Source organism: Solanum tuberosum, unplaced genomic scaffold (genome assembly GCF_000226075.1).
Source record: "Solanum tuberosum cultivar DM 1-3 516 R44 unplaced genomic scaffold, SolTub_3.0 scf00409, whole genome shotgun sequence".
NCBI lineage: Eukaryota > Viridiplantae > Streptophyta > Magnoliopsida > Solanales > Solanaceae > Solanum > Solanum tuberosum.
The window spans coordinates 198619-224295 of NW_006239346.1; the positions used below are offsets into that span (position 1 = coordinate 198619).

At 36.3% G+C, this 25677-nt stretch overlaps 3 protein-coding genes across 3 annotated transcripts; 2 read left to right on the forward strand and 1 right to left on the reverse strand.

Annotated features, from left to right (window-relative positions):
• Positions 1 to 622: 622 nt before the first annotated feature.
• On the reverse strand, positions 623 to 8922 carry LOC102581499 (protein DEFECTIVE IN EXINE FORMATION 1). The gene is made up of 13 exons (XM_006363003.2): positions 8563 to 8922; positions 6840 to 6950; positions 6327 to 6409; positions 5929 to 6046; positions 5682 to 5839; positions 3918 to 4882; positions 3762 to 3832; positions 2931 to 3187; positions 2321 to 2502; positions 1964 to 2247; positions 1732 to 1849; positions 1469 to 1651; positions 623 to 1359 (listed from the first exon to the last, which is right to left on the reverse strand). Exons 1-13 carry the CDS (start codon positions 8694 to 8696, stop codon positions 1042 to 1044), a joined length of 2982 nt encoding a protein of 993 aa, XP_006363065.1. The 5' UTR covers positions 8697 to 8922; the 3' UTR covers positions 623 to 1041.
• Positions 8923 to 10852: 1930 nt separating this feature from the next.
• Positions 10853 to 15240, forward strand: LOC102581830 (60S ribosomal protein L18a-like). Its single transcript, XM_006363004.2, has 4 exons — positions 10853 to 10963; positions 11068 to 11183; positions 11270 to 11333; positions 14657 to 15240. Exons 1-4 carry the CDS (start codon positions 10949 to 10951, stop codon positions 14996 to 14998), a joined length of 537 nt encoding a protein of 178 aa, XP_006363066.1. The 5' UTR covers positions 10853 to 10948; the 3' UTR covers positions 14999 to 15240.
• A 593-nt stretch (positions 15241 to 15833) lies between these two features.
• On the forward strand, positions 15834 to 25545 carry LOC102582158 (E3 ubiquitin-protein ligase Hakai-like). Its single transcript, XM_006363005.2, has 3 exons — positions 15834 to 16173; positions 23670 to 23728; positions 24399 to 25545. The coding sequence occupies exons 1-3, from the start codon at positions 15922 to 15924 to the stop codon at positions 25390 to 25392; spliced, it is 1305 nt and encodes a 434-aa protein (XP_006363067.1). The 5' UTR covers positions 15834 to 15921; the 3' UTR covers positions 25393 to 25545.
• The last annotated feature ends 132 nt before the right edge of the window (positions 25546 to 25677 follow it).

Here is a 25677-nt window from a genome sequence, read left to right on the forward strand (position 1 = left end):
ATTATAGCTTCATGATTGGGTCGGCTGCTCAACTGACAACTCAAACCCATCCATTACGAGCTTCTTGATTCAATTTAACTCATTGTGATCTAGTTTGCCAGAAGAAAGCAATGATAAGATCATTTTCCGAGGCAGGAGCATTGTCCTTGAAGAACTGTTCCACACATAGTTGTTTTTCGTAGGTATCTGATCAGATCAATCAAGAAAGGCATGTTGGATAGAGAGTTTGTTTGTAAAGATGCATGTAAATCAACCAATATTTATCTTACATTCTCCATTGGCACTTCTTTTTGCATTCTCAAGGTCAAAATCCCATTTTAAATAAAATAAGAGGTTAAATTAGAATTGAAATTTATGTTTCATCTTAACGCAAGATCGTATAATCCCATGTCTTGATTAGAAAATGTTGGTACCGTCTATTGAAATCTCAACTGTAATGAAGGGAAAATGATGAATTAACGAAATTTGTGATGTAACATAAACAGTTCAAGAAATCTACGGTCAGTTCCAGCTTATCGATTATGGTCTCTTCAATTGTAATGAGGCAAGTAATTACAATAATAAGATCAACTTTACTGGCAAAAGCATGAATGGTGAACTCAAACACACACGATAAACAATCTGACAGAAGAACAATGTGGTTCAATAAGATGGTCGAACTTAGCTCTATTGTCATCATACAGTACTAAAGTAAGAGTACAAAACTTCTGAGGGAAATGAAAGTTAACCGCCTTGGAACAAACTTGTGGTTCCATAAATAGTCATTGTTTACTCGAATGTGTCTAACAATTATAAGTAAGTTACACCTGGGGAAGGGGGTACAATAATGTCACAAACCGACTTGTATGCTCACAATTCATATTCAGGTAGGATCAAAAGCAATTGTCCCTTTTTCCTATACAGTTCAACGTACTAGTCACAGTTGAATTGCTGAACATTCCCGCTGGCCACAAAGGCCGTTGTCAGCTCAAAGTTCCAGCTGGAGAAGATGCCTCATTTCTATAACCCGATGAAGATGTGTTGTATTTTATTTGTGCAACATCAGAGGTTGGTGTTTCGCGTAAATGATGGTAATGGCATGGCCTCCTGCGGACGAAGAATGACAAGCACACCAAACATCCCCAGCATAGGAAGAACGAGAAGCCATTTTAACAGCTTATAATAATGAAAATGGAATGTCAAGGAGAAATCATCAGAGAAATATAGCCCATTCTTGTCAACCATCTCCACCAACACTGTACCAGCAGTTCTCACAGAAACAGTTGGGAGCATAAGCCGATGTTTTCCAGGTTGATTAAATATCTTATTTTGCTTAATAGTTCTATCACCTTGGTAATTGCCAGGTACTAACAAACTCACCTGTGTAGTAATTGAGAAATAAAAAGAGGACCATTACTCACTAGTAAGCAGTGAGAGAGATTAATTATTAATACAAGGCAAACTTGACTAGAAGGTAAAGCTCTTTTACCGTGACATTATATGGAGCTTGAGACCCAGATGGATATCTGTATTTATCAAAAATTTCTATTTCAATCCAAAAGCTTTTGCCTTCTTCATCACGGAAAGCTCTTGATGATGGAGTAACATAGACTCCCTCACGATCTAATCGATATGCAGCATTATTTCTCCCTTGGTTAGGTGATCTCCATGACTGCAGTTGATATCATGCAGATACTACTGATCAAAGATCTTAACCAAGCAAAAGCCAAAAAGGATGATCTTGTTGAGTACCTTGAGGGGATGATGTGGAGAAGGTGTCGAGAAACAGAAGACATTGCCATTCATGGTAGTCACAATAAGATCGAGGTCATCTCCACCATCAACATTGTCAGCCAAGACCATGCTGTATCTGTGAACAAGAGCAGAGAAAAGAAGATGTCCAAATATGTTTTTTTGAAAGATCTTATCCTTTTAAAAGAGTACAGACGAAAAAAGAAATAGAGAATCTAAGGATATATCTTACGATGTTTCACCAATATCTACAACATCAGCACATGATGTAGGTCCATCTATGAGGTACAAGTAACCATCAAATGATGTAGTAACGATTGTAAGCCCTTTTTTCTTCTGCCCATGTTTGGTCAAGTCAACAAGAAGAACTTGATTCATCACTCTACCATGAGTCCTGTAAGGATATGGGCGTATAATGGAGCCATCCTTGCCACTCAGAACATAAATATTCCCTGAAACTGTTGGAACAACGATATCGGTATGGCCATCCCCATCCACATCACCAACGGCAGGTCCCTGGGGTTTTAAAAGTTTTGCAATTCATATCACACTCTGCCTAAATTTAAGGAGACAGGAAACCATAGTGTACCTGAGGAACAAGGCTTTTAAGATGATTTTCCCAAATTTCTTTGCCCTGTGCAGTCCATGCAGCAACATTGCCATGTGAATCTGTAGTAACTAGTTCAATCTTGCCATCATCATTTATATCAGCTGCAATTACTGCTCCTTGGATGTCAGCCATTGCGAGAGGAAACTTATCCCTCACTTTCCCTGACACAGTAAATCTTTAAGCCTTCAAAACATTATGATGATGCACAATAATATTTTTGCTTTGAAATGGTAAAGGCTATGATGCACAATAATATATACAGATCAGACTACAAAAGGATGCTCTTGCTTATTCCTCTACAAGATAGACATGTCTACAACCCAAGTCAATAGGATACAGTTGCACCAATCAATACCTATTGGTTTCAACCAGGAACTACCTCAAACTCATGGGCTTAATCAATCTAAAAGGAAAGCTAGCAGGGAAAGGGCACATGCAAGCTTTAGAAGAAAATGGCACAAAATAAAAATATCATGGCATAAAAGGGGTATTTACTTTTCAGGTGGATCATAGAAATTTGAAAGTTTAAAGATGCTTAAAAAGTATATAGCAACATGACAAGAAGATAAAACAAATGAAAACCGATTACCCTTGTGATCCAAGACATAAAACATTCCATAAGAGGTCCCAACTAGAATGTCCAAATTTCCATCACCATCCAAATCAACTACCGTAGGGGCAGAGTGGATGTAGGGACGGAAGTTCTCTGAGTCAGTACTTAGGTCCAGCTGTAGAGTCCATTTAACTTGCTTGGTATCTAGATTAAAAACAACAATACCACCAGATACATATTTTCCAATTTCAATGTCTCCAAGCTCCTTCAAATGCTCCGAATTTTGGTAGTACCTGTTGATTAAAGATCAATCGGCAGTGACATATGCACTAGACTAAACTTGCAATAGTTGTTGCCAATGCTAGTAGACACCTAAATGAAGCAAACAAAGGGGCTGACATTGACATGAGTTACTTCAAAGCACATGTGTTCCATAAGAAATTTAAGCGTCCTCAATTAGCAAAGATGAGAGACATCAAGAAGTAGTGGCTGAGACACGAATAGGAGCCACTCAAAAGATCTTAGACTCTACTAATTGCACTAATTGTCAGAGCTGACCTGTGCTTTGAAATCAACCTATCCAATGCAGAGCTGATTCAAGATTAGTAACAACCTAATTCCAGCATGTTCAACAAGCCTAGCAACTATCAGATTATAGATAAGAACCGCTTTCCCCAAAACTAACATGTTTTGCAAGTGACAATTAAAAAAACATATTTTGCAGTGTTCCTAAGCACGCACTGCACCAGGAAAAAATAGTAACTTTCTAATGACACAATAAATGAAGCAATCAGCAGTGACACAGTCAGCAGAGCGAAACAAGACAGCATTACGAACAAAAACAGCACCTCATAAGAGAGAACTTACTCATGGTCAAAGAAATAGGAAACTGCAACAATCATCTCTGACACCCCATCATTGTCAATGTCTGCTATGACCTGATACAAATGAAATGACCCTTAAAAGTATAAAACCATCAGGATCATAATAAATATCTATCTTATAACCTTGTAAAAGACTTACAGGCGTACACAAAACATGAGCATCAACATCCACATAATCCTCTACTTTCTCATGCTCTGGCTCCTGAAATTCTTCATCATCCCACGAGTGCTCATCAACGTAATCATCATAATCGTAATTATACTCATCTGCCAACTCATCACTGTCACGAAATAACTCAAAAGATGAATCAGCATCCGCTTCTAGACCTTCTTCATTTTCCACAGTTGCAGCTTGAACATCTTCCTCAGCTCTTTTTGACACGTCATCTTCAAGAAGCCTTCTTCCGGTATTGGTTCCATTTTCCAAATTCCTAATTTTCTCATTTTCAGAACTCAGAATACTATTGTTTAAGTTAGCCATGTTAGAAGAGTTGTCATGTGAAACTTCTGATGGCAAAGATATTGAAGCATTAAATGCATCATGGTGGACTTCTTCCACAACAGAATGTGTCTCATTGTGAACAGCCGATGCTGTAGAGTCTGAATGGTTGCCACTGTGACTAGATGCATTATGGTTGCCACTGTGACTAGATGCATCATGGTGGACTTCTTCCAGAACAGAATGTGTCTCATTGTGAACAGCCGATGCTATAGAGTCTGAATGGTTGCCACTGTGACTAGATGCATTATGGTTGCCACTGTGACTAGATGCATCATGGTGGACTTCTTCCAGAACAGAATGTGTCTCATTGTGAACAGCCGATGCTATAGAGTCTGAATGGTTGCCACTGTGACTAGATGCATTATGGTTGCCACTGTGACTAGATGCATCATGGTGGACTTCTTCCAGAACAGAATGTGTCTCATTGTGAACAGCCGATGCTATAGAGTCTGAATGGTTGCCACTGTGACTAGATGCATTATGGTTGCCACTGTGACTAGATGCATCATGGTGGACTTCTTCCAGAACAGAATGTGTCTCATTGTGAACAGCCGATGCTATAGAGTCTGAATGGTTGCCACTGTGACTAGATGCATTATGACCTAAAAGAAAATTTTCACATCTATGATATGTCATAGGATATAGTAAAAGTTGATGCAGGTCAAACCCATGGCTTTCCACTTCAAGAGGCCAAAGGGATTATCATAGGACGGGAAATGTTAATTAAATGACATGCATGAGTATCTCCTGAAACACAAAGATATGATCACTTCAAGAAACTAGTCATTCCATAGTAGCTTGTTAAATCTAAATAGATACTGAAGGCTGAATCCAGGCTAAATCCCACTGGAAAACACTGAAATAAGACAAAACATATAAACAGAGAGCGCAGGCTCTTGCTACAAGTTTTAAGTCCATAAAACATGATAAGATGCCCAATTATAGATGAAATGTTACCCAAGGTACCAAAATACAAGTGACAAACCATAATACATACTAGAAGAAAGAATTCATACTGGATAATTTATAGTTTAAGAGGCAGTAAATTTTGATTCCAGCACTATTAACTTATAAAATTAATGAATGAAGTTCAATTGCTGCTGCTTCAGACTTCTAACAAGTGTCATAGCACACTTGGAAAAGAAAAGATCACTGCGATCCTATTCTGGTTCAGTTTTGTATATGTAAGGAAAACAAACAGGCATTAGAAGAGGAAAGAAAGATACATCAATGGAAAAATCCAAGAATTTCTATGCCCATTTTGACTTGCACGTAACAACAACATACCTAGTGAAGTCCCACTAAGTGAGGTCTAGGGAGGTAGAATCTACACAGACCTTACCACTACCTCATGGAGGTAAAGATGCATTTGACTTGCACGTAAAAAAGGGAAATACTTACGAACTACAGATTCCATCAGATGCTCCTGGATTAGTTGGTCATCGTGGACATCCGGATGAGAACGGTCCACAGGGACTGAATTCAAACCCACATACCAATTCTTTTTTACCTTCAACCGAGGAATCTCAAGTTTATCAGACATCAAGTATCCTGACACCCTATTTAGATGCTAACCATGTCATGTTGAATAAAGAAAATATCTGATTACTAAAAGAAGACAATATAAAGAAAGATGCTGTAGCATTACCTGAAAAAGAGCACCTCACCATTGTAGGTGGCCAAACCTATCTCCCTCACTCCATCCTTGTCAATGTCATACAGTAAAGGACTGGAATGAATGGTAGATTGATGAAAAGCTGGCCATCCTGATAAGGTGAAGTAATATAATTAACAGAAATATCATCCCCATTTTACATAATTCTCACATTTCATGAGTATTCTTCTAGAAAAATATTCATATAAGGCATTATTTTGTCCTTCGATATGCCAAATTTGAATTCAGATCCAATTTATAAGCTAGTTTGGGTGACTATGCACCAGGTACGGGATGTTTCCTGTCTTCTGTGGCTAACCAAATAGTTTTCATTTAAATTTTCATAGAAGTTCTTGAATTTACTCTCACTACCAACCTCCCACAAATTATACCTGGCAGTTTATCTCCATCAGAACCTTCCAGAACTTCCAAGTAATGAACAAACGAGGGAACTACAACCTCAAGCTTCCCATCACTAACAAAGAAATTGAAAATATTGTTAGGATGAATAAATGAGCCAAAAGGAATAGATTAAGAAAACATTGCAATGATATTGTTAAACTTCAAAAACTCATACTCGTCAAATTTGGTAGAACTGGTATAATGGTACATTTTGCTTTTATTTGTCTCTTTGATGAGAGGGGACTGTGCTTGAAGACACACTCATTTACCATGTAAATTCACTGGTTATCTCTCTTATAAATTCCAGCCACCAGAACAGAGAAAATCAATATGATTAACTTTCTTTTTTCTCTTTCATCACAGTTCAATTGATTAAACTAGTTTGTGACAGTAAGTTAATGCAGAACCCTTACCACTAAAGAATCACAATCCAAGAAACAAATACAGAACATGTCAAACAAAATAAATTACAGAACAAAAATCAGAAGCTTGTATCATGTTACCTGTTAATGTCAGCTATCAAGGGCGAGGCATACACACTAGAACTAACTTCTGTCTGCCATCTTAGCTCCAAATGCTGGGGGCATTGTGTATTCAGCAATTCATCCTCATCTCTGCAGAATACATTTTAAAAAACTCAACAATTTTTTAATTGTCTTGTTGATAAGCAGAAAAGTTGAAGCACTTTTTAACCATTTCTCTCATGATGTCAAATAAAAAACAGAAAAGGGAAGAATTTCCATACAAACTGGAACTTCATAGGTCAACCAAAAAAGAAACTAAGAATGAGAGCATATTCCTCAAACGGAAAAGGATAAAAAAATGTCCCTAAATTACTAGAAATGGCTCTAAAATCTCCTCCTTCCACTTATAGGGTGAAAATGCCTTTAATATCTTAGAAATGGCTCAAAAATACTCTCCCTCCACCTATTGGAACAAGCTTGCCCCTAAAGTTATTTTCAGGCTTAAAACTGACCCTTCAATTACGACACAATTATATGAAATTTAATTAAATACGTGGACTTATTTATTGGTCCCATAAAATTTGAACTAGCATATATTGCGATGTCATTTCTTTCAAAAAATTTGAGCATTGCAGGGCTGCTTAAATCAAGCTTAGTATTTACAAAAAGTTTATATATTGCATATATCACAATTATTTCAGTACTTGAGAGCCAGCCATAAGCTTCCATTTTTCATGGGACCATGGGAGTTGATGATAGTATGATTATCAACTAAATGAATCTCATTGTGAGAACTAGTGAAGGCCATGGGCACGTATTTAATGAAGGCCACATATTTAGTTAAAATTTAAGGATACTTTTCATCCAATAGGTGGAACTTGGAAGGAGGCATTTTTGAGCCACTTCTACTACATTAAGGATATTTTTTATCCAATAGGTGGAAGAGGGTCAAATTTTATCCAATAGATGGAAGGAGGACATTTTTTACCCTTTTCCCTTCGTCAAACATACAGTCTCAACTTTATTAATTTATCCTCAAGAGCTCTTACTGCTTTCTTAGTCTATCATCAACTACTGCAAATATCGCTAAACAGAGTATGAAACTGACAAAAGAAAAATCACGAAAAATAAGTAGAGAAATTTCCAATAATTACTACTCCCTCCATTCCAAAAAGAATGGCACAATTCCGTATCAATCTATTCCAAAATGAATGACACATTTCTAAATTCAGAAACAATTTAACTTGAACTTTTCATTTTACCCTTAATAAGAAGCTTTTATAACCACAACAATGTTATGGCATATTTAAAACCAGCAGTTTCAAAAGCTTTATAACGACACAATTGTTCCAACCACAAGTTTCAAAAATATTCCCTTTTGTCTTAAACTTTGTAGCCAGTCAACCTATGTCGTATAAATTGAAATAGGGAGAGTATAAAACAACAAGTAAGCAAGAGTTGAAAACAAAGATCTCTCTTACAACAACATTAAATCAGCATACAATTTTCCATGGTGCGTATAATTGAATATAAAAGAGATTGAATGAGATTGACTAAACTCCAAATATAGCTACACAAAATAGGAGATTGATCAAAATTCACGCTAATACACACAACAAATACTCATTAAACACTAAAGAACACAAATGCAGCTAAAATTAAAACCAGGAATTAGCATTACAGAAAAATTAAGTCAAAACAACTAATTTCCCACATCATTGCAAGTAAACACAGAAGAGATTGGAGTGAATCGAAACATTACATATTTGGATAAGCACTGGAATCATCTGTAGCTTCTCGTTCTCGGAATTTGTTAGTCTTCGTTTCCTCCGATTGCAAATGAGAGAAATTCGACGAAAGGATGAGAAAACAGAGTAAAAAAACCCTAGTTTTCATCTAGATCGTCGATTTGAATCACAACTTTCGCAATTTTGATTCGCTGAAACTTCAAAAATGAAACAATGAAGTGAATTTTGACGAGAATTTGAAGAGTTTTACTAAAACCCTAACAATTAGGGGTTTTTTCCAGAGGATTTACGAGAGATTGAAGAATGAAGAGTGAAGAATTTTGGAGCTGAAATCAGGGAAGTTGCAGAGCTAAAATAGTCAAAATGCTTCTTCAGTTTAAGTTTGATAATACTATAAAAGTAACCCTTAATTTGGATATATTTGCAATTTTAGTATACAAATTTTAATTTTTTTTAAGGGCTTAAGAGGGATGAGAAATAATTAAATTTGGGGATTAGTTTTAGAGTAATTAATTCATTCTAAAAAAAATTTAACATAAAATTTATATAGTGATTTTCCTTTCTTTTTTGTGAAAAAACATTTTCCTCCTCACTTTGTTTTTTTTTTAATCACAAGATAAATTTGTTTAACATAATATATATATATCATTTTGACTTTGAGAGATGTCATTCTCCAATAAGATGTAAAATTATTGACACATAATTTAATATAAATTAAATATTTCAATAATTATTTAAAGAGTGTATTACTTATCTTGAAAATATTAATCTCCCAAACACAAAATGGTGAGTTTTTCAAATTCATTTTGATGTGTATTTTGTGCAAAACCAAAATTTTCATCGACTAAAATAGATCTAAACGGATTGCTTGGTACCCAGGGCTTCAAAAATGAATTAAAAATAATATCACTTTGTTTGACCTGATCGTTGTGCCAAGGGCTCGTGGTGCCTTGAGCAACTCTTAGTTTCATTTGCCGGCCCCATGACTTATTTCTTCTCGATGATTGAAAGATGTTCTGTTCACATACTCGTTTTCACACATAGGCACAAAGAGTCTGTCAAAACTCCACTTTTTAGAAAGAAGGGCATACGACATAAGGCTCCTCCTACGAACTTATGAACCTTCGAACCTAAGGAATAGAGTTCAGCATCAGTAAGCCTACTCCTCGAACTGTTCGGTACTTGAATATGCTTGCTGCAGAGAAAGACTACTTTTATTCGCTTGCCTCCACGCATCTACTCATGCAGGGGCGACTGTGCAATACTAAGAATGGAGCATGCCGCCCGTCCATAGAGGCATTATGATTAAAAGACCTTCCTTAGCAGCCTCTTCCTCAAAAGGTAGGATTGAAGGCAATTTTTTTTTTTTTAATCCTTTCCTAGGAGCTCCCACCCCTTTTGCTCCCTTGGTGACTCCAACTCACAACTTTCGGGTTGGAAGTGAGGGGTGCTTGCCATCCAAGCAACTCAAAACATTAGAAGTTTTGTCTTTTATATTATTTTTTTTCATGTACCTATATTTTGTCTTCAATATTATCAAACTATATATATAAGAAAACTATTTAACTTGACCGCATCACTTACATTTTTATTTACATATAAATAATAAAAATAGAAAGAAAAAAAAACACGAAAATACAATAACAAAACGATTGAATGAATAGTAAAGAATATATATAAATACATATAAATAAGCCCGATACTAAGATTCATGGCTTTTTAAATTCAATTATTAATAATATATATAAATATGTCATCAGTGTAATATGTATATTTTATAAAATTACAGAACTATATATGTGCGTACGTACATCTACAAATAAGTGTGTGCCACGAGAGATTGATTATGATCAATTTAAATTTAATGGGTTCAATATTTAATTGATAATAGTTTTGATTTTTTTTGTTATAACATTATCGGTTCTTAACGGTTTGAATAAACAAGAAAATACAACAACAAAACGATTGTATAAATAACGGAAAAGAAAATATTACTATTTTTTAAACGTTTTTTTATGTTGTAATTGTAAGGCTCATGTCAGCGTGTGCCTTCCAACCTACAATTTAACGACATCCATCCTTTCATCCAAATGTTACCCTTATGGTTTGATCATCAATTTTTATTTCCCTTTTGAAAATTTTACACAATTTTTTTATTCTTTTGGCTCGGGACTCTATATATACACGCATCAAAATGCGGCTAGTTATGAAATTTTCTCTCAATATTAATTTGATGGGCCGGTTCATTAAAGACTAAGTCCACTCCTTTTAAAGCCCAAATTAGTAGCCCTTTGAAACTAGGGTTTTTGTGGAGGCCCTTTTAACTTAAAACCTTTCTTTCTCTTCGCTCTTCTTCCCTTTCGTATTCAGAAGCGTCGCAGAGGGAATAGCTGTGCAAAAATGGTGAATTACAAGGTAAAGGGTTTTCTTTTCTTTAATGGGTTTCCAAAATTTTGTATTTTTATCTGATTCTCTCAAAGATTTGAATAAACAATGGTGTTTTATTGTTGTCATTGCAGTTCCATCAGTATCAGGTTGTTGGGAGAGCTTTGCCATCTGAATCAGATGAGCATCCCAAGATTTATCGTATGAAGCTGTGGGCTACCAATGAAGTTCGTGCTAAGTCCAAGTTCTGGTATTTACATCTCGTTTCCTATCGATCTACTTGATGTATTTATGCTGGTTAATGGTTAGGCTAATTGTGGTTTGTTCGAATAAAAGGTATTTTCTGAGGAAACTTAAGAAGGTGAAGAAGAGCAACGGGCAGATGCTGGCTATTAATGAGGTATGATGAGATACATTTCTCTATGTGGATTTTTGGATTGTGTGTGTTAGAAATGTTGTGATTATTAGTTTAAAGATAGCAACTTTGGTGCCTTGCCCCGTATTTGGTTTGTTTTGTTCAGGTTTTAAGTGTTGGAGTTCTAATTGATTCATTCTTTTGGGTAACCCAGTGCAATGTTATATGTGATGTATGAGGGTTGCCTCTGTGAAAGTGTTATATGGCCTTTATGTGCCTGTGATTAGTCTGTTTGTACATTGCTTATTTTGAAATGGGTTTTGACTACTTTTGAGATTTGCATTTTCAATATCCATTCAACTTCAGCTGGCTTGGACTTTTGAGATTCCATTTTGAATTTCCTATCACTTTCCTATCCCTAATATATATGTGCTGAATTTAGTTGCTATTTGCAATGTTTTGTGCATAAACACGCACATTCATATCCTGTCCAATTAATGCCTATAATTCAAGCACTTTGCATCAGTGTGCCTGCATTCAACTCCTCCCCTCATGTAATGGACTATATACTTCTGCTTCCAACTCTTTCAAGTTCTGCTGGAAGCTCCCATGAAAAGACCTCCATGATTACAAATCATGAAAGCATCATAACTTTTGTTGCTGTTCTTAAAGAAGTGACTCAAGAGTTAAGATCCCCCACTTGGTAACGTAGTTCTATCCAGCTCACAATGATCAAAACTATGCCCTTGGGACTCCTGAATATCTCATTCTATTCAAAAACAGATTTAGAATGGTTAATTGCCTTACACAAGTCATTTTCCGAGAAGTCCAAATCTGGTCAAAGTTGAAGTTAACCCGTGGCCATCAACACCCAAATGTGTTGAAAGATATCTTTTGGGAAAACCCTTGAAGTGGGTAAAACAAAATCTAATATTAATTTCTAATTTTGATGTCATTTACTGATTCAATTTGATATTTTAAAATTCCATAGGATTAACACTTTTACATCTCAGTCAAATGATTTAATGGATGAAATTGAGTGTGATAATTACAAAGTGGTAGAGAATCATTCACCTTATGAAGCCTCTTAGAAATTTAATGCTTTAGATGAAGATCTTTGCTTAAAATTGCCCAAAAGAACTAAAAATTAGTTGCTACCTGAAAGTGCCTTTTATATGTATCTCAGCAGATTTAGCTACAAATTAAGTTAGGGAACCAATAGTTCTAGCTAAAATATGCAACTTCCAACCTCACTTTTTTTAAAATCTGAGACACCATAGTGACCTCAAAATTTGGCGATTCATGTTCTTATGTCTGAAATTAAGAGAGCATCTATATGAGTTGACTTTTATGTAGGACTTTGTCTGGATTTGACTTTATAGAAAATGAGTTGTTTAGGGTGAGTAACCATTCTAAATACAGTTTTGCATAGATTGAAATATCCAGATGCTCGAGGTGTAGATGTGCAACCCATCATTGGTCAGATCGGTACTTATGAGGAGTTCAACTGGTCTAACTTAGAGAGGTGACCCTAACAGTGTGTTAGCCAGTATAGACTCCCTCTGGACCACTTTACTTGTCACATTTTTTGTTTGCATGTCCTTTATGAACTATGTGTTTTGATTATCATATTCTTATGTATTATCATTAATCATTTAAAATGTTAGTCTCTCTTCAATATTTTCTCTTTAATCTCTAATCAATAAACAAAAAGAGAGATTATCTAAGCAAATATAATATTGGAGTACGTATATCTCTACACGTAGGTTGCCTATGCTAATTAATCAATGTTTATTACTTTCAAAATAGTTATTACTAAGGTTAATATGGGAAGGTTATACTCAATTATATCTTGATTTTCTTAAATGACAATTATTTTTGGACCATCTATTTTTAGTAAGGTCGACAAGTAAAGTGGTCCGGAGGGGGTAATAGCTAATCGGGATCTCTATTAGTAATAGAAGTTACTAATCGGGATTGCAGTCCGAACTTCTGTCTTTCTCGCATTGATAAGACAAAGGTTTCAAATGAGCATCCCATACAACAACTATAGTTTGTGATCATATTCCTCTTTCATTCATTAACTTTCATTAACAGAGCGTATATGAGTTTGCATTTAGGTTTGATCATGTTTCTTTTTGGGCGGTGGGGGTGGTGAACATGGATCACGATCATGATCCAAGTCTGTGTGAGGGGTGTAATAACTAATAAGTTAGGAGGGAAGTCTAAGTTCTAGCTTAACGGTAGATTCCCCATATTGTACAAAAAGGAGAAATAAGAAGAGATTTTTGGTGATTATTTCCCATCTGTCTAAACTTTGGTGATCAGAATTACTCAAGTGCATAGAAATACTAGAGTGCTGGTTATTGGAATGTTGGAATAATACGGCTTCAAATGGAGCAAAATGGAGAGTGGGGGATTCCTATAGTTGACCCAAACTCTGAGGCTTCATTGTTTTATCATGAAAATATGCCTGTTGGTACAAGATCTATACATCATATCCCTAGTTCTTTATTTTATTTTTTTCTTCCCCAGGACCACATTACTTGTTGTCCTTATTGAAAATGGATGGTCCAAAATAGTTCCTTTTCTTTTAGAAAATGAAGATATAATTGAGTAAATTCTTCCCATTTTATTCTTAATAATAATTATTCTTGGAAATAATAAAACATTGACTAATAACGTTAAACCTAAGTGAAGAGCACAAATGGATACTCCAATATTGTGATTGTTTAGATTAACTTTCTTTTTATTTATTGGAGATTGATTAAAAATAGAATATTTATCGAAGAAAGATTAACTTTTAATGATTAATTAAAGGTTATAAATAAGGGTCTGATAATATTCATACCCTTAATTAAAGATTAACACATAGTGTCTCAAGGGTTGTGTAAACAAAAAATATGACAAGTAAAGTGGTTCAAAGGGAGTCTATTGGTGGACAGTCTTGATTTACTATGTTCAAGAGTTTGGTTTCCGTGTTAGTTTAAAGTCCACAGGTAGTTATGAGACCGTGCAAACAAAGACAACGAGGAGCGCTAGTCGGAACTGGACAATGGGTGGGTGTCCAACAAACATTCCTTAGCTAAGAAGGATTCATTCACCGCAGCTTCTCAGTTATCCTTATACTTGTGCTTATTCTTGTAAATAAATAGATTCCTTTCTCCAATCCTCTTGCACCATTTGGTATGACCTTATATGGTTTGGATTGGATACATGATTTCCCTAACATTTACAGATTTCTAGTCATTTTCATGAAATATCTTTTCCTGTTTCTATGAACTGTGGGTTTAAGTTTCTGGTCTCCTTTAACTGTAAATGTTGTATTGAACCTCCTCATTAAGATTGTGTATTGTTCAACCTTTTAGATCTTTGAGAAGTACCCAACAAAAATCAAGAACTATGGTATTTGGCTCCGTTACCAAAGTAGAACGGGATACCATAACATGTACAAGGAGTACCGTGACACCACATTGAATGGTGCTGTGGAGCAGATGTACACTGAGATGGCTTCTCGTCACAGAGTTCGCCATCACTGCATCCAGATCATAAAGACGGCCACCATTCCAGCTAAGCTCTGCAAGAGGGAGAGCACTAAACAGTTCCACGACTCCAAGATCAAGTTCCCCTTGGTGTTCAAGAAAATCAGGCCACCGAGTAGGAAACTCAAGACCACATACAAGGCAACTAAGCCCAACTTGTTTATGTAAAACATGTTTTAGTCGTGTGTTGAGAAGCAATTTCTAAATTCTGCAGTTTTGGTGTCAAATTAGTATTCATTGTGTAAGAGAGAAGGTAAACCTTTTTGTTCGGATCAAATGATGGTGGTTACTAGAATATTTTCAATCTTGGTACTTTGCTTTTGCTGTTGCAGTTCTGGGTAATATATTTTTGTTGCCCTTTTGTAATTTGCCAATTTGTCCTAAAATCAATGTATTCAGTAAAATTAAGATATTGTTGATGCAATTAAGTTGAACGTGTAGATATAGACGAATAAATACAACATAATTATTGTGTCACCTGATACAACATGAGTTTCAGGAAGTTGTATACACGAAAGTTGTATCAGTGATACAACGCAAGTTATATCAGTGATACAACATGAATTTCAGAAAATCGTATCAATGATGCAACATATTTCAAAACCGATGCTACATTTGATAATTAGTCAAACAATCATTGTGTTTGGTAATTAGGCACTAAAGTACCAATATTTATGAAAATTTCTCTATTTTGTAGTATATATATTGGCCTAATCCTTTTTAACATGAATTCTAGAATCAAGCGTATCAAAATTATAAGATAGTGAAACATCAAGGCCTATGTCTGTAAATAACTTCAAGTTTCAGTATAGAAGAATAACGGGACGAACACCTCTCTTCTTCAATAATCTCCAAAAAATATTTCAGTCATTTAACACACAGCTAATACGCAATGTAAATAAAATAAGAATTACGATTACATCCATCTCTAATTTATTTTATTAATAAAATAATTAAGGACATAAAAATCGATTATATTTTATTGCCATATAAATAGAGTGTTGTTTCAATTATTTGCGGCATAACTATTTTGTGCGTTTAACCCTATAACCGCCTGAAGTAGGTGGAGAAGCAGAGTTAGTCGGAAAAAGATGCTTCAGATCCGTCTTAGCAAGCCAGCAAATGAGAGTGGTGGAGTTGCTAACTGGTTGCCTCCTGAAACTGTTACAGTTGCTTGTCCTGATCATCTTGTCATAGCTGAGCTTCCTGTAGCCAAGAGCCTTGGTACAGTAAATCCTGCATCTCTGCCCAAAACTGTTGGTCGGAGGTCCCGGCGACAGCTTGCTGAACGAGTACATTTTTGTGTCTGCTGTGACTTTCCAATTGCTGTTTATGGACGTCTGGTTAGTGTAGAATAGTATCTCCGACTCTTAAACTTCTGCCCTAATTTTTGTGTCAGCTGTGATTTTCTAATTGTGGACGTTTGGTCAGTAGTTAATACCATCTGATTTTTGTGTCCGTTGTTTTTTTCTAATTGTTATTTGTGGATGTCTGGTGTTTATAGAATGTTCAAGCGTTAACTTTTACCCTAGGAAGAGGTGTTTGTTAGTCTCTAGACATTGATGGTACATGTTGGCTGTAGCATCTGTTCGCTATCTGAGTGTTCCTCCTGCTAACGTTATCCTGTGGCAGGCTTCATAGATTGCTGTCCAAGGAAAAAATTTGAGTTTGAGGTAATTTTATAATTATCCCATATGAACCTTAATAAAACAAAATTAAAAAAAAAATCTTGTATGAGTTTCCAAAGCCATTGCTCAACACTCCTAATCTGAGTTAGTGAAAATTTGTAGCCTGCCTTCATTGGGAATAACCCCTTTTGTGTTTCCCCAACTTATACTATCATTTGTGTGGTTAGTGAAAGTGAGTATTTGTAACAAAATCAACAGTTCCATTGGTTCCTTCTAAACTGTAGATCCCATACGAGATTATGTCTGTTATGTGTAGGGGAGGAATCAACATTTGAGGCAATTTGAAATAAATTTGATCCAGGGAGCCATGGGTCTTCCCAAATTTTGATATGATTTTCCTGAAACCCATCTTGTATGTGATATTCTCAGAGAAATCATCCCATGAATTCCCGATGTGAGAAGAATCCCACGTCTCCTGTTCACAATCACCGAGTATTTGACTGTGGTGATGCAAAATCTAATCAATATAACCCATCTTTCTTCAAAGCCCATTGTATTTTGCACACTCAACAAATAGGATCAATTAACTTTATCAAAATCCCTTTTACACGTCAAGTTTGCATAGAAGTCCAAGAGTTTTTGTCCTTTGTTTCTAGTCAAGCACTTCATTTTCAGTCAGTGTTGCATCAATGATCTTTCTGACTTGAATGAAAGCACTTTGATGTCCTGAGATTAGTTTGTCAATTACCTTTTTCAGTATCTTTGCTAGGTGTTTTACATCTATCTTATATACACTACCAAGTTGCAATCAGTGTTGCATCGGAGTGTTTGTTGTTATAGAGGCAACAAGCATTGGATTTTTTTTTTGAACTTATATCAGTGTATCCAACTAAATTGAGAAAGTGTATCCAACAAAATTGAGTGCCTTGTTAACACCTCCAAACAAATGTTGTATGTGCCTTGTTAACACCTCCAAACAAATGTTGTATGTGAGACAGTGGACCTGCCGTAAATTCAATATATTCAACGAAATTAAGATATAGTTGATATGAATAGAAGTTGGGGTTGGAGGCTACCATAATCAGTGGAAGAGTATTTGGAGAGGACTGATCCCCACCAAAGTGAAATGCTTCACTTGGTTAGTCATCAAAAGAGCCTGCTTAACTCAAGAAGTCCTACAAAAGAAAGGAATGCAACTAGTCCCTAGATGTTTCCTATGCAATTTGACAGGGGAAACAAACAAACACTTATTTCTACACTGCAAATTCACTACACAGATCTGGGAGCTTTTGCTCAACATCACAGGCTTCAGCTGGACTATGCGAGAACACACTTCTGACCTTTTTAGTTACTGGATCAAGGGGGGGGGGGGGGGGGTAGCAAGACTCAAAAGAAGTGGTGGAAGGAGAGAATTGGAAGATGTTTTGAAGATAGATCTAATTCCATTCGCAAAGTAAAATGGAATTGTTAAGTATCTTTACTTTTTTGGTGTAAATAGCTTTGTATAGAAGATGTAGAATACAACAAAATTGTCGTGTCATTGATACAACACGAGTTTCAAAAAGTTGTATCAGTGCTACAACGCAAAAATATATCAGTGATACAACATGAATTTCAGAAAGATGTATCAGTGATACAACAAGCTTCAAAAGTGATGCTACGTTTGATTATTAGTGAAACGACCATTATGTTTGGTGGTTAGGCACTAAAGTACCAATATTTATGAAAAATCCTCTATGTTGTAGTGTACATATATATAGGCCTAAACCTTTTTAACATGAATCCTAAAATCTAGCATATCAAAATCAAGACAGTGAAGCATGAAGGCACGTGTCCGTAAATAACTGCAAAGGGGTTTTTGATTTTCCTTCACTGCAATTTTCAAGTTTCAGCACAGAAGAACAAAGGGACGAACACCTCTCTTCTCCGGTAATCCCCTAAAAATATCTCAACCATTTAACACACAGCTTATGCGTAGTGTAAATAAAAAAGAATTAAAACTACATCCACCTCTAACTTGTTTCATTAATAAATATGTAAGGACATAAAAGCCGATTAATATTTTAGGTATAGTTTCATCGTTCAACATTTAACGTGGAACGTTCATGCTTTTATAATATAGATTGATAGATAGATAGATAGATAGATAGATAGATAGATAGATAGATAGATAGATAGATAGATAGATAGATAGAGATTTGCTTTCTATTTTCATTTGGTTGTTTTTGGGTCAGCCAACTTTGTCCGATTGGACAAATTATTTTTCATTTCGTCAATTAATAATCAGCCTGAGCAGGCCAAAAGCTAATTTTTTTTTTAAGAAAAGACAACAATGACAAAAACATCAAAACAGAAAGTGTATTATTCAATTGCCAAATGTGACAAAAAAATGCCTAGTTAAAGAATCTGAGTTGAGATTAGAAAGTAAAATCGCAAGAAACATGAAAAAAAGATTATATTAATTTTATTACTAATAATTTATATAAATAGATGGTAGTTTATGTCATTTGGGGCTTAACCCTAGAGCCGCCTGAAGTAGGGTGGAGAAACAGAGTTAATCGGAAAAGATGCTTCGGATCCTGCTTAACAAGAGAGCAAATGAGAGTGGTGGAGTTGTTAAGGGGATACCTCCTGAAACTGCTAGAGTTGCTTGTCCTGATCATCTTGTTTTAGCTGATCTTCCTGTAGCCAAGAGCCTTGGTTCAGTAAATCCTGCATCTCTTGTCAAAACTGTTGGCCAGAGGTCCCTGCGCCCGCCTGGTAAACGGGTACATATTTGTATCCGCTGTGACTTTCCGATTGCTGTTTATGGACGTCTGGTCAGTATACAATACAATCTTCAACCCTTTAACTTTTGCCCTATTATTTTTGTCTGTTGGACTTCCTAATTGCTATTGATGGACGTCTGGTGATTATAGAATGTTCAATGTTTAACTTTTTCCCTAAGATGACAATTTTGAAGAGTCCTGCTCCGTTGTTGTTATTAGAGGCAACATATTTTTTAATCAATCATGTTCATTTTCCTACTATTACTGCTCAATAATGATTGTTTCCACCAACTAATGAGAGGTCAGAACTAGGCTACCTTCTGGCTGCTGCTACATAATTTTTTTTTTAAAAAATTTAATAGATGAAGTAACAAGAATTCATTAATGATGTCTGGTAGATGCAGAAATCAAATGTACTAGGAAATTAACACAGAGATTTAGACTAGAAGGATAGGGAGCTGACAAAATCCAAGAGGTACTCCTAGCTTTTATGGAATATGTTTAAAATACAACTAGCTTTTACAGAGTGCATGGGAATTGATACACCGTTGATTCCTTTTTGACCATATACACCACAATATACAGTGTTGGTATCATCCACCAGATCTTTCCGATGTTTTTGTTCATCAACTTGCCAAAATCTCCGGCTCTCATATGCCTAAATTGTATGTCGTAACTCAAGAAAATCCAAAATTAGAGGAAAATATTCCAAATGTCAGCCGCTACTTGGCAGTGTAGGAAGAGGTGTTTGTTGGTCTCCAGACATTGATGGTATATGTAACATCTATTCACTATCTGAATGTTCATCCGGCTAATGCTCTCCTGTGTCAGGCTTCTTCATAGATTGCTTCCCAAGGAAAAACATTTGAGTTCGGGGGTAGTTTTAAAAGTATCGCATATGAAAAAGCCACTGTTCAACATTCCCAATCTGAGTTAGTGAAGATTTGTATCCTACCTTCACTGTGAATACCCCGTTTGTGTTGCCCCAACTTATACTATCATTTGTGTGGTTAGGGAAAGTGAAGGACTGCAGTATTTGTAACAAAATCATCAGTTCCTTTAGTTCCTTCTAATCTGTAGATCCCATACGGCATTAAGTCTGTCCTGTGCAATGGAGGATTCAACATTTGAGGCAATTTGAAATAAATTTGGAAATCCAGCATCAGAGGTGATCTAGGGAGCCATGGGTCTTTCCAAATTTTGATATGATTTTCCTGAAACCCATGTTTTATGTGATATTCTAAGAGAAATCATCCCATATGTTCCTGATGTACTTCCATAATCCAATACCATGAGAAGCCATAGATAATTTAATACACCAGTTATCTAGTGAGCCATGATTTGCTCTGACTACTTGCTTCTGAAGAGCATAATCACTTTGTCCATATCTGCATAGCCACTTCATTAACATGCATTTGTTGTAAGTTGTCGGATCTTTGATCCCCAAGTGTCCTACCTGTTTTGGCATCTTGGCAGTTACCCATTTTATTAACTGAAATTTGTGCCCCTTACTGTTTTTTTGCAAAAGAATGATCTCCTGATTATGTCAAATTATCACACCACCATTCTTGGTATTGGAATGAGTGACATCAGATGAGTAGGAATACTATCTAATACACGGTTGATCACAGTGAGTTTTCCTCTCATTGATAAGTATTGCAGTTGCCAAGTTGCCATTTTTTCCTTGAACTTCTCAATGACTCTACTTTATGTCTCTAAAGATTTGAATTTGGTCCCTAATGGGGCATCCCCTGGTAAGTTGTTGGTAAATGACCAGCGTTGCAACAGAGAATTCCTGCCAGTTCCTTCAATTTTGGAACATCATTGACATAATGTGCTTTTGAGCATATTAATCTGTAATCCAGAGAGAGCTTCATATATAGACAGTGTTAAGGTTGAGAAATAAAATATGTGATCTCTCAGCACCACAAAAGATGAGAGCATCATCAACATAAAGTAGGTATGACACCTCCACAGTTCCACCAGAGTTAAATCCAACTTCAAATCCTTTAATCTGCTGAAGTTCTCTGGATTATTCAGTACTATGCTGAGCCCCTCCTTAGCCAAAATGAAAAGAAAAGTTTAGAGCCTGCCTTGTGCCCTTTTTGGTGAGAAGAATCACCAAGTATTTGACTGCGGTGCAAAATCTAATCCATATAACCCATCGTTCTCCAAAGCCCATTTTATTTTGCATACTCAACAAATAGGATCAATTAACTTTATCAGAAGCCCTTTAGCACGTCAAGTTTGCATAGAAGTCCAAGAGTTTTTGTCTTTGTTTCTAGTCAAGCAATTCATTTGCAATCAGTGTTGCATCAATGATCTGTTTGACTTGAAAGAAAGCACTTTGGTGTCCTGAGACTAGTCTTCTTTTTTTGTGACAAAGGTAGCAGTATGTCCTGAGACTAGTTTGTCTATCACCTTTTCATTATCTCTGCTAGGTGTTTTGCAACTATCTTATATACACTACCAAGTTGCACTTTCAAGTTCCTGGGGCTTTGTCAGGGGTCCATGGGGTAATGTTTTTCTAGACCTCTTCCTCAAATGCACTTTCAAGGTCTATGTTATCCTGATTTTTGTTGGTGGCCAAATTATCAAACCATGTTAGTGGCCTCTTGTTCTCTCTTTCAGTGTGCGATTTCTGATAAAAGTCAAGGATTTTCACTTTTGTCCTATCTTTACCCTCTGTAATTACGCTCTCTATCTTCAGTTTGTCAATGCAATTGCTCCTTCTATGAGAATTTGCAATTCTTTGAAAGTACTTGGTGTTCCAATCCATGTCCTTAGGCCATAGATATCTCGACTTCTGTCTTCAGTAGTCTTCTTCAATCTTGGCCAGCTACTGAAGTCCAGTTTTGATGTCACCATCTTATTTATCAGTCTTGGGATTGGGCTCTGTGTTAGCAATTTGTTCTAGGTTGAAAGTTCATCTAAGGCCATGCTTCTCTGTGCTACCCTGTTTTAGCTTGTTCATATTTTTTTTTAAGAGTCTTAAACTTCTAGATTATGATAAAGCCTGCATTATCAGTCCTATGAATAAATGAAGGGTGGATTGCCAGTGATATTGTAGTCTGCCACCACCCTTTAACCATGTCTAGAAAACCTTCAATTTGTAGCGCTTGTTTTCAAACTTGAAGTAAGAAGGATTAAACCCCACTTGTGGGATTACACCGGATATGTCGTAGTAAGTAAGAAGGATTAGGATCTGGAGGACTGCAGTACCAACAAAAGTTAAGTGCTTTACTTGATTTGTCATTAGAAAGGCATGCTTGACACATGAAGTCTTGAGGAGGAAAAGAAGATCATACTTCCTTGGTGCTCTTTATGTGGGAAGATAGGGGAAACTAATAGTCACCTATTCTTACATTGTACTTTCACAGCACAAATATGGTCCATGTTTCTCAACTTTTCAGAAGTGAAATGGACTATGCCAGAACATACAGTTGTTTTACTTAGTTGTTGGATCAGGAGAGGAGGTAGCAAGAGACAGAAGATCTGGTGGAATTTAATTCCACATTGCATTTGGTGGACAGTGTGGAAGGTGAGGAATAGTAGGAATTTTGAAGATATATTCAATTCCATTCACAAGGTTAAATGGAATTGCATTGTATCTATATATTTTTGGTGTAAAGAGATAGGATTAGAGGATTCAGATCAACTTTTAGAATTCGTAGGATCCTTGTAAGTATTATGCTTTTTGTTCTTCTCTGATTTTCTAAAGGTCCCCAGCATATCCTTAAAGCTGAAGAATACAATGTTCCAATTCTCAAAAAAAAAAAAGAGTAAGAAGGATTAGGATCAAACTCACTACTTTCAAGAATATTTGGTCTATGACTGGAGATGACTCTAGGAAGAACCAGTTGATTAACAACTTCGAGTTGTTCATTCCATGCTGGTGAGATCAGAAATTTGTCTATGCAAGAAACTTGGGTTAAAAATCTTCTTCCTTGGACCAAGTGTAGATAGCCCCTCCGATGCCCAGATCCTGCATTATATTTCAGAAGCCTTGCATAGCCGTGGGTCTCCTTATACAAAAGTATCTTTCACTTTTGAAATCTATACATTAAAGTCCCTTCCCATTACCCATTTTTCTTTCCAGATAACAACTATTTCCTATGTTTTATGTATGTCACATACTCCAGAACTTTTGTTTGTTTTAAAGATAATGCATTTATTGAATAACTTGTCCAGTTTCATACACTAACTGGTTAATGCTTTTCCTATTATCTTGTGTGTAATGTGGCAAGTCTGGCAGAACTTTTTCTTGTTACTACAAAATGGCTGTATGTCATACACTAACTGGGTTATGCTTTTGAAAGCTGGTGTATGACTCATGTTGGATGACATTATCAATTTTATGAACTGTTGGAACACACTATCACTTTTATACTTCTCTCAACTACATTTCGAGTTAAAATGATCTTTACTATCTTCTTTTTGCAGAGTCCATGTGAACATATCTTCTGTTTAGATTGTGCCAGGAGCGACTCTCTCTGCTACCTGTAAGCATATATCCTGTTTCTCCACTTTTAAGCGTGATAATATCATTGCTTTAGGGTATAAAACTATCAACTCTGTATCAAATATTATTTTGGACATTCTCACATTTAAAGATGGCAAGTCAAAAGGATTGCAAACAATATAGTGATTTATAGAGGATATGCTGCTGGTAGCAGCATTGGGGTACTATAAGGTGTATGTTTTAGGTCTTGGCTGTTCTACTTAAACCTGAATTTCACATTGATATTTTGTCAGGTCATGCTTCAGTATCATATCTCTGTTGTTAGACCTGAATTTTCCTTTTTTTGTCAAGTAGACATCTTAGTTTTTTAGTCTAATCCTATATCAGCTTGGGCTAGTTTTTGAAATACCATTTTATTAGAAATTATCTTTCAAGTTAGAGAGATATTGCTCCTATGAAGAGCTTCATCACCCCTTGTTATGACAGATGGTTGATTTTAACTCTGACTAGAAATTTTGGAATCTCATCAAGAGCATTTAAGATTGTCATGATAAACATCATCTAGAGAATTGTCACACATCCTTATTCAACTGTATTGCTACTTAATTGTTTGTGAGTAAACTAGGTTGGTTAGTTTTGCTTTACCTGTTCCATACCTGTTTCACTGATCTAATGAGTACGGAATCTGAGTTACATTTTCTTTTATTCAGCTGTGATGAACGCATTCAGAAGATTCAAACGATTAAGATGTTGGAAGGGGTCTACATCTGTGCAGCTCCGCATTGTCTCAAGTCCTTTTTGAAGAAGACTGAATTTGAATCTCATATTCATGAGACTCACAGTGATCTCCTTCATGCAGAGAAAGATGGAAACATTTCAGAATCTGCTAGTGCAAGAAAACCTACAGCATCTGAATCTACAGTGCAAGCACCACCTAGGCCCATATTTTCCCCTGGTTCAGGTTCCCAGGCACATGATCGTGAAGACAAAGCTCATCATTCTCAAACTAGAGACCAACAGCTTCCTAGGCCTTTTATGCAACAAAAGCCACCTTTCACTGGTTCAATCCAAAATCAGCCACTAGAGCAACAGTCTGATAGTAATCCTCCTCCAGGTTTTGAAAGGCCTGGCATGCAGAACTGGTTACCTCAGCAAGGTTTTGATGCACAGGGTTCATTTCCAGTGCACATGCCCCAACCTCATGGCTTTGCGGTGCCTATGAGTTTGAATCCAGGTTTGTCTCATCAATTTGGTTATCCTCAGCTTGCATCTGATGGAGCCCAACCATTTTATGGTGTTGCTTCATTTGAGATGCCTAGGCCAGACTCAACTCCTGAAAGGAGATCAGAACAAGGCTCTTTGCTAGGTTTTCCACCTGGTGCTGCAGGAAAGATGAATTTTCCAGAAAATTACCCTCGACCATGGAATATGGGGCAGTCGGCTGGGCAGTCAAACCTGCCACTTCCGCTGTCAGCCAACAGAGGATTGGAAGGTGGACAGAGTAGTAATTCCATGGACACCAGAGATAGCAAGGGTATACTGATGTCGCAACCTATTTCCCTCCCACCACCCCCACCTTTACCTCATCACAGGTCACAACTCCAGAGAGGGGGCAGACACTATTCTGGTGATACAAGTCATGATGGACAGGGCTATGGTTGGCAACATGAGAAACGTGATAATTTCAGAAGCAACCAGGACTAGTTGTGTTCTTGTTATTTCACCATCTTTTCTTTTGAAAGAACAGTGACCATTTTGTTGTTGCCTGCAGTGTATTTTTCTTTCTAAACTACCAACATTATTTTGTTAAAGCTGAAACGCTGGTTTCGCTGACATTTACCCAGCTTCTTGTTCAAACAGTAGCATGGATCTCTTCTGCTTTGAGAAATTACATTCAAGATTTGCAGCTTCTAAATTGAGGCCAGAAATTACATATTTGAACTATTTTCTTGAAGCATCCAGGCATAGTATATATGCAAACAACAATTA

Excerpts from the sequence above, each read along its gene's own strand:
- LOC102581499 (XM_006363003.2), bottom strand. The coding sequence starts at position 8,696 with ATGAAAACTAGGGTTTTTTTACTCTGTTTTCTCATCCTTTCGTCGAAT. Across the intron at positions 6,951-8,562 it reads TCCAGTGCTTATCCAAATAT|AGATGAGGATGAATTGCTGA; the intron begins GTAATGTTTCGA and ends TGTATTCTGCAG. Across the intron at positions 3,188-3,761 it reads TCCTATTTCTTTGACCATGA|GTACTACCAAAATTCGGAGC; the intron begins GTAAGTTCTCTC and ends TTTAATCAACAG.
- LOC102581830 (XM_006363004.2), top strand. Across the intron at positions 11,184-11,269 it reads CGTGCTAAGTCCAAGTTCTG|GTATTTTCTGAGGAAACTTA; the intron begins GTATTTACATCT and ends TTCGAATAAAAG. Across the intron at positions 11,334-14,656 it reads AGATGCTGGCTATTAATGAG|ATCTTTGAGAAGTACCCAAC; the intron begins GTATGATGAGAT and ends TCAACCTTTTAG.
- LOC102582158 (XM_006363005.2), top strand. The coding sequence starts at position 15,922 with ATGCTTCAGATCCGTCTTAGCAAGCCAGCAAATGAGAGTGGTGGAGTT. Across the intron at positions 16,174-23,669 it reads TTGCTGTTTATGGACGTCTG|AGTCCATGTGAACATATCTT; the intron begins GTTAGTGTAGAA and ends TTCTTTTTGCAG. Across the intron at positions 23,729-24,398 it reads AGCGACTCTCTCTGCTACCT|CTGTGATGAACGCATTCAGA; the intron begins GTAAGCATATAT and ends TCTTTTATTCAG.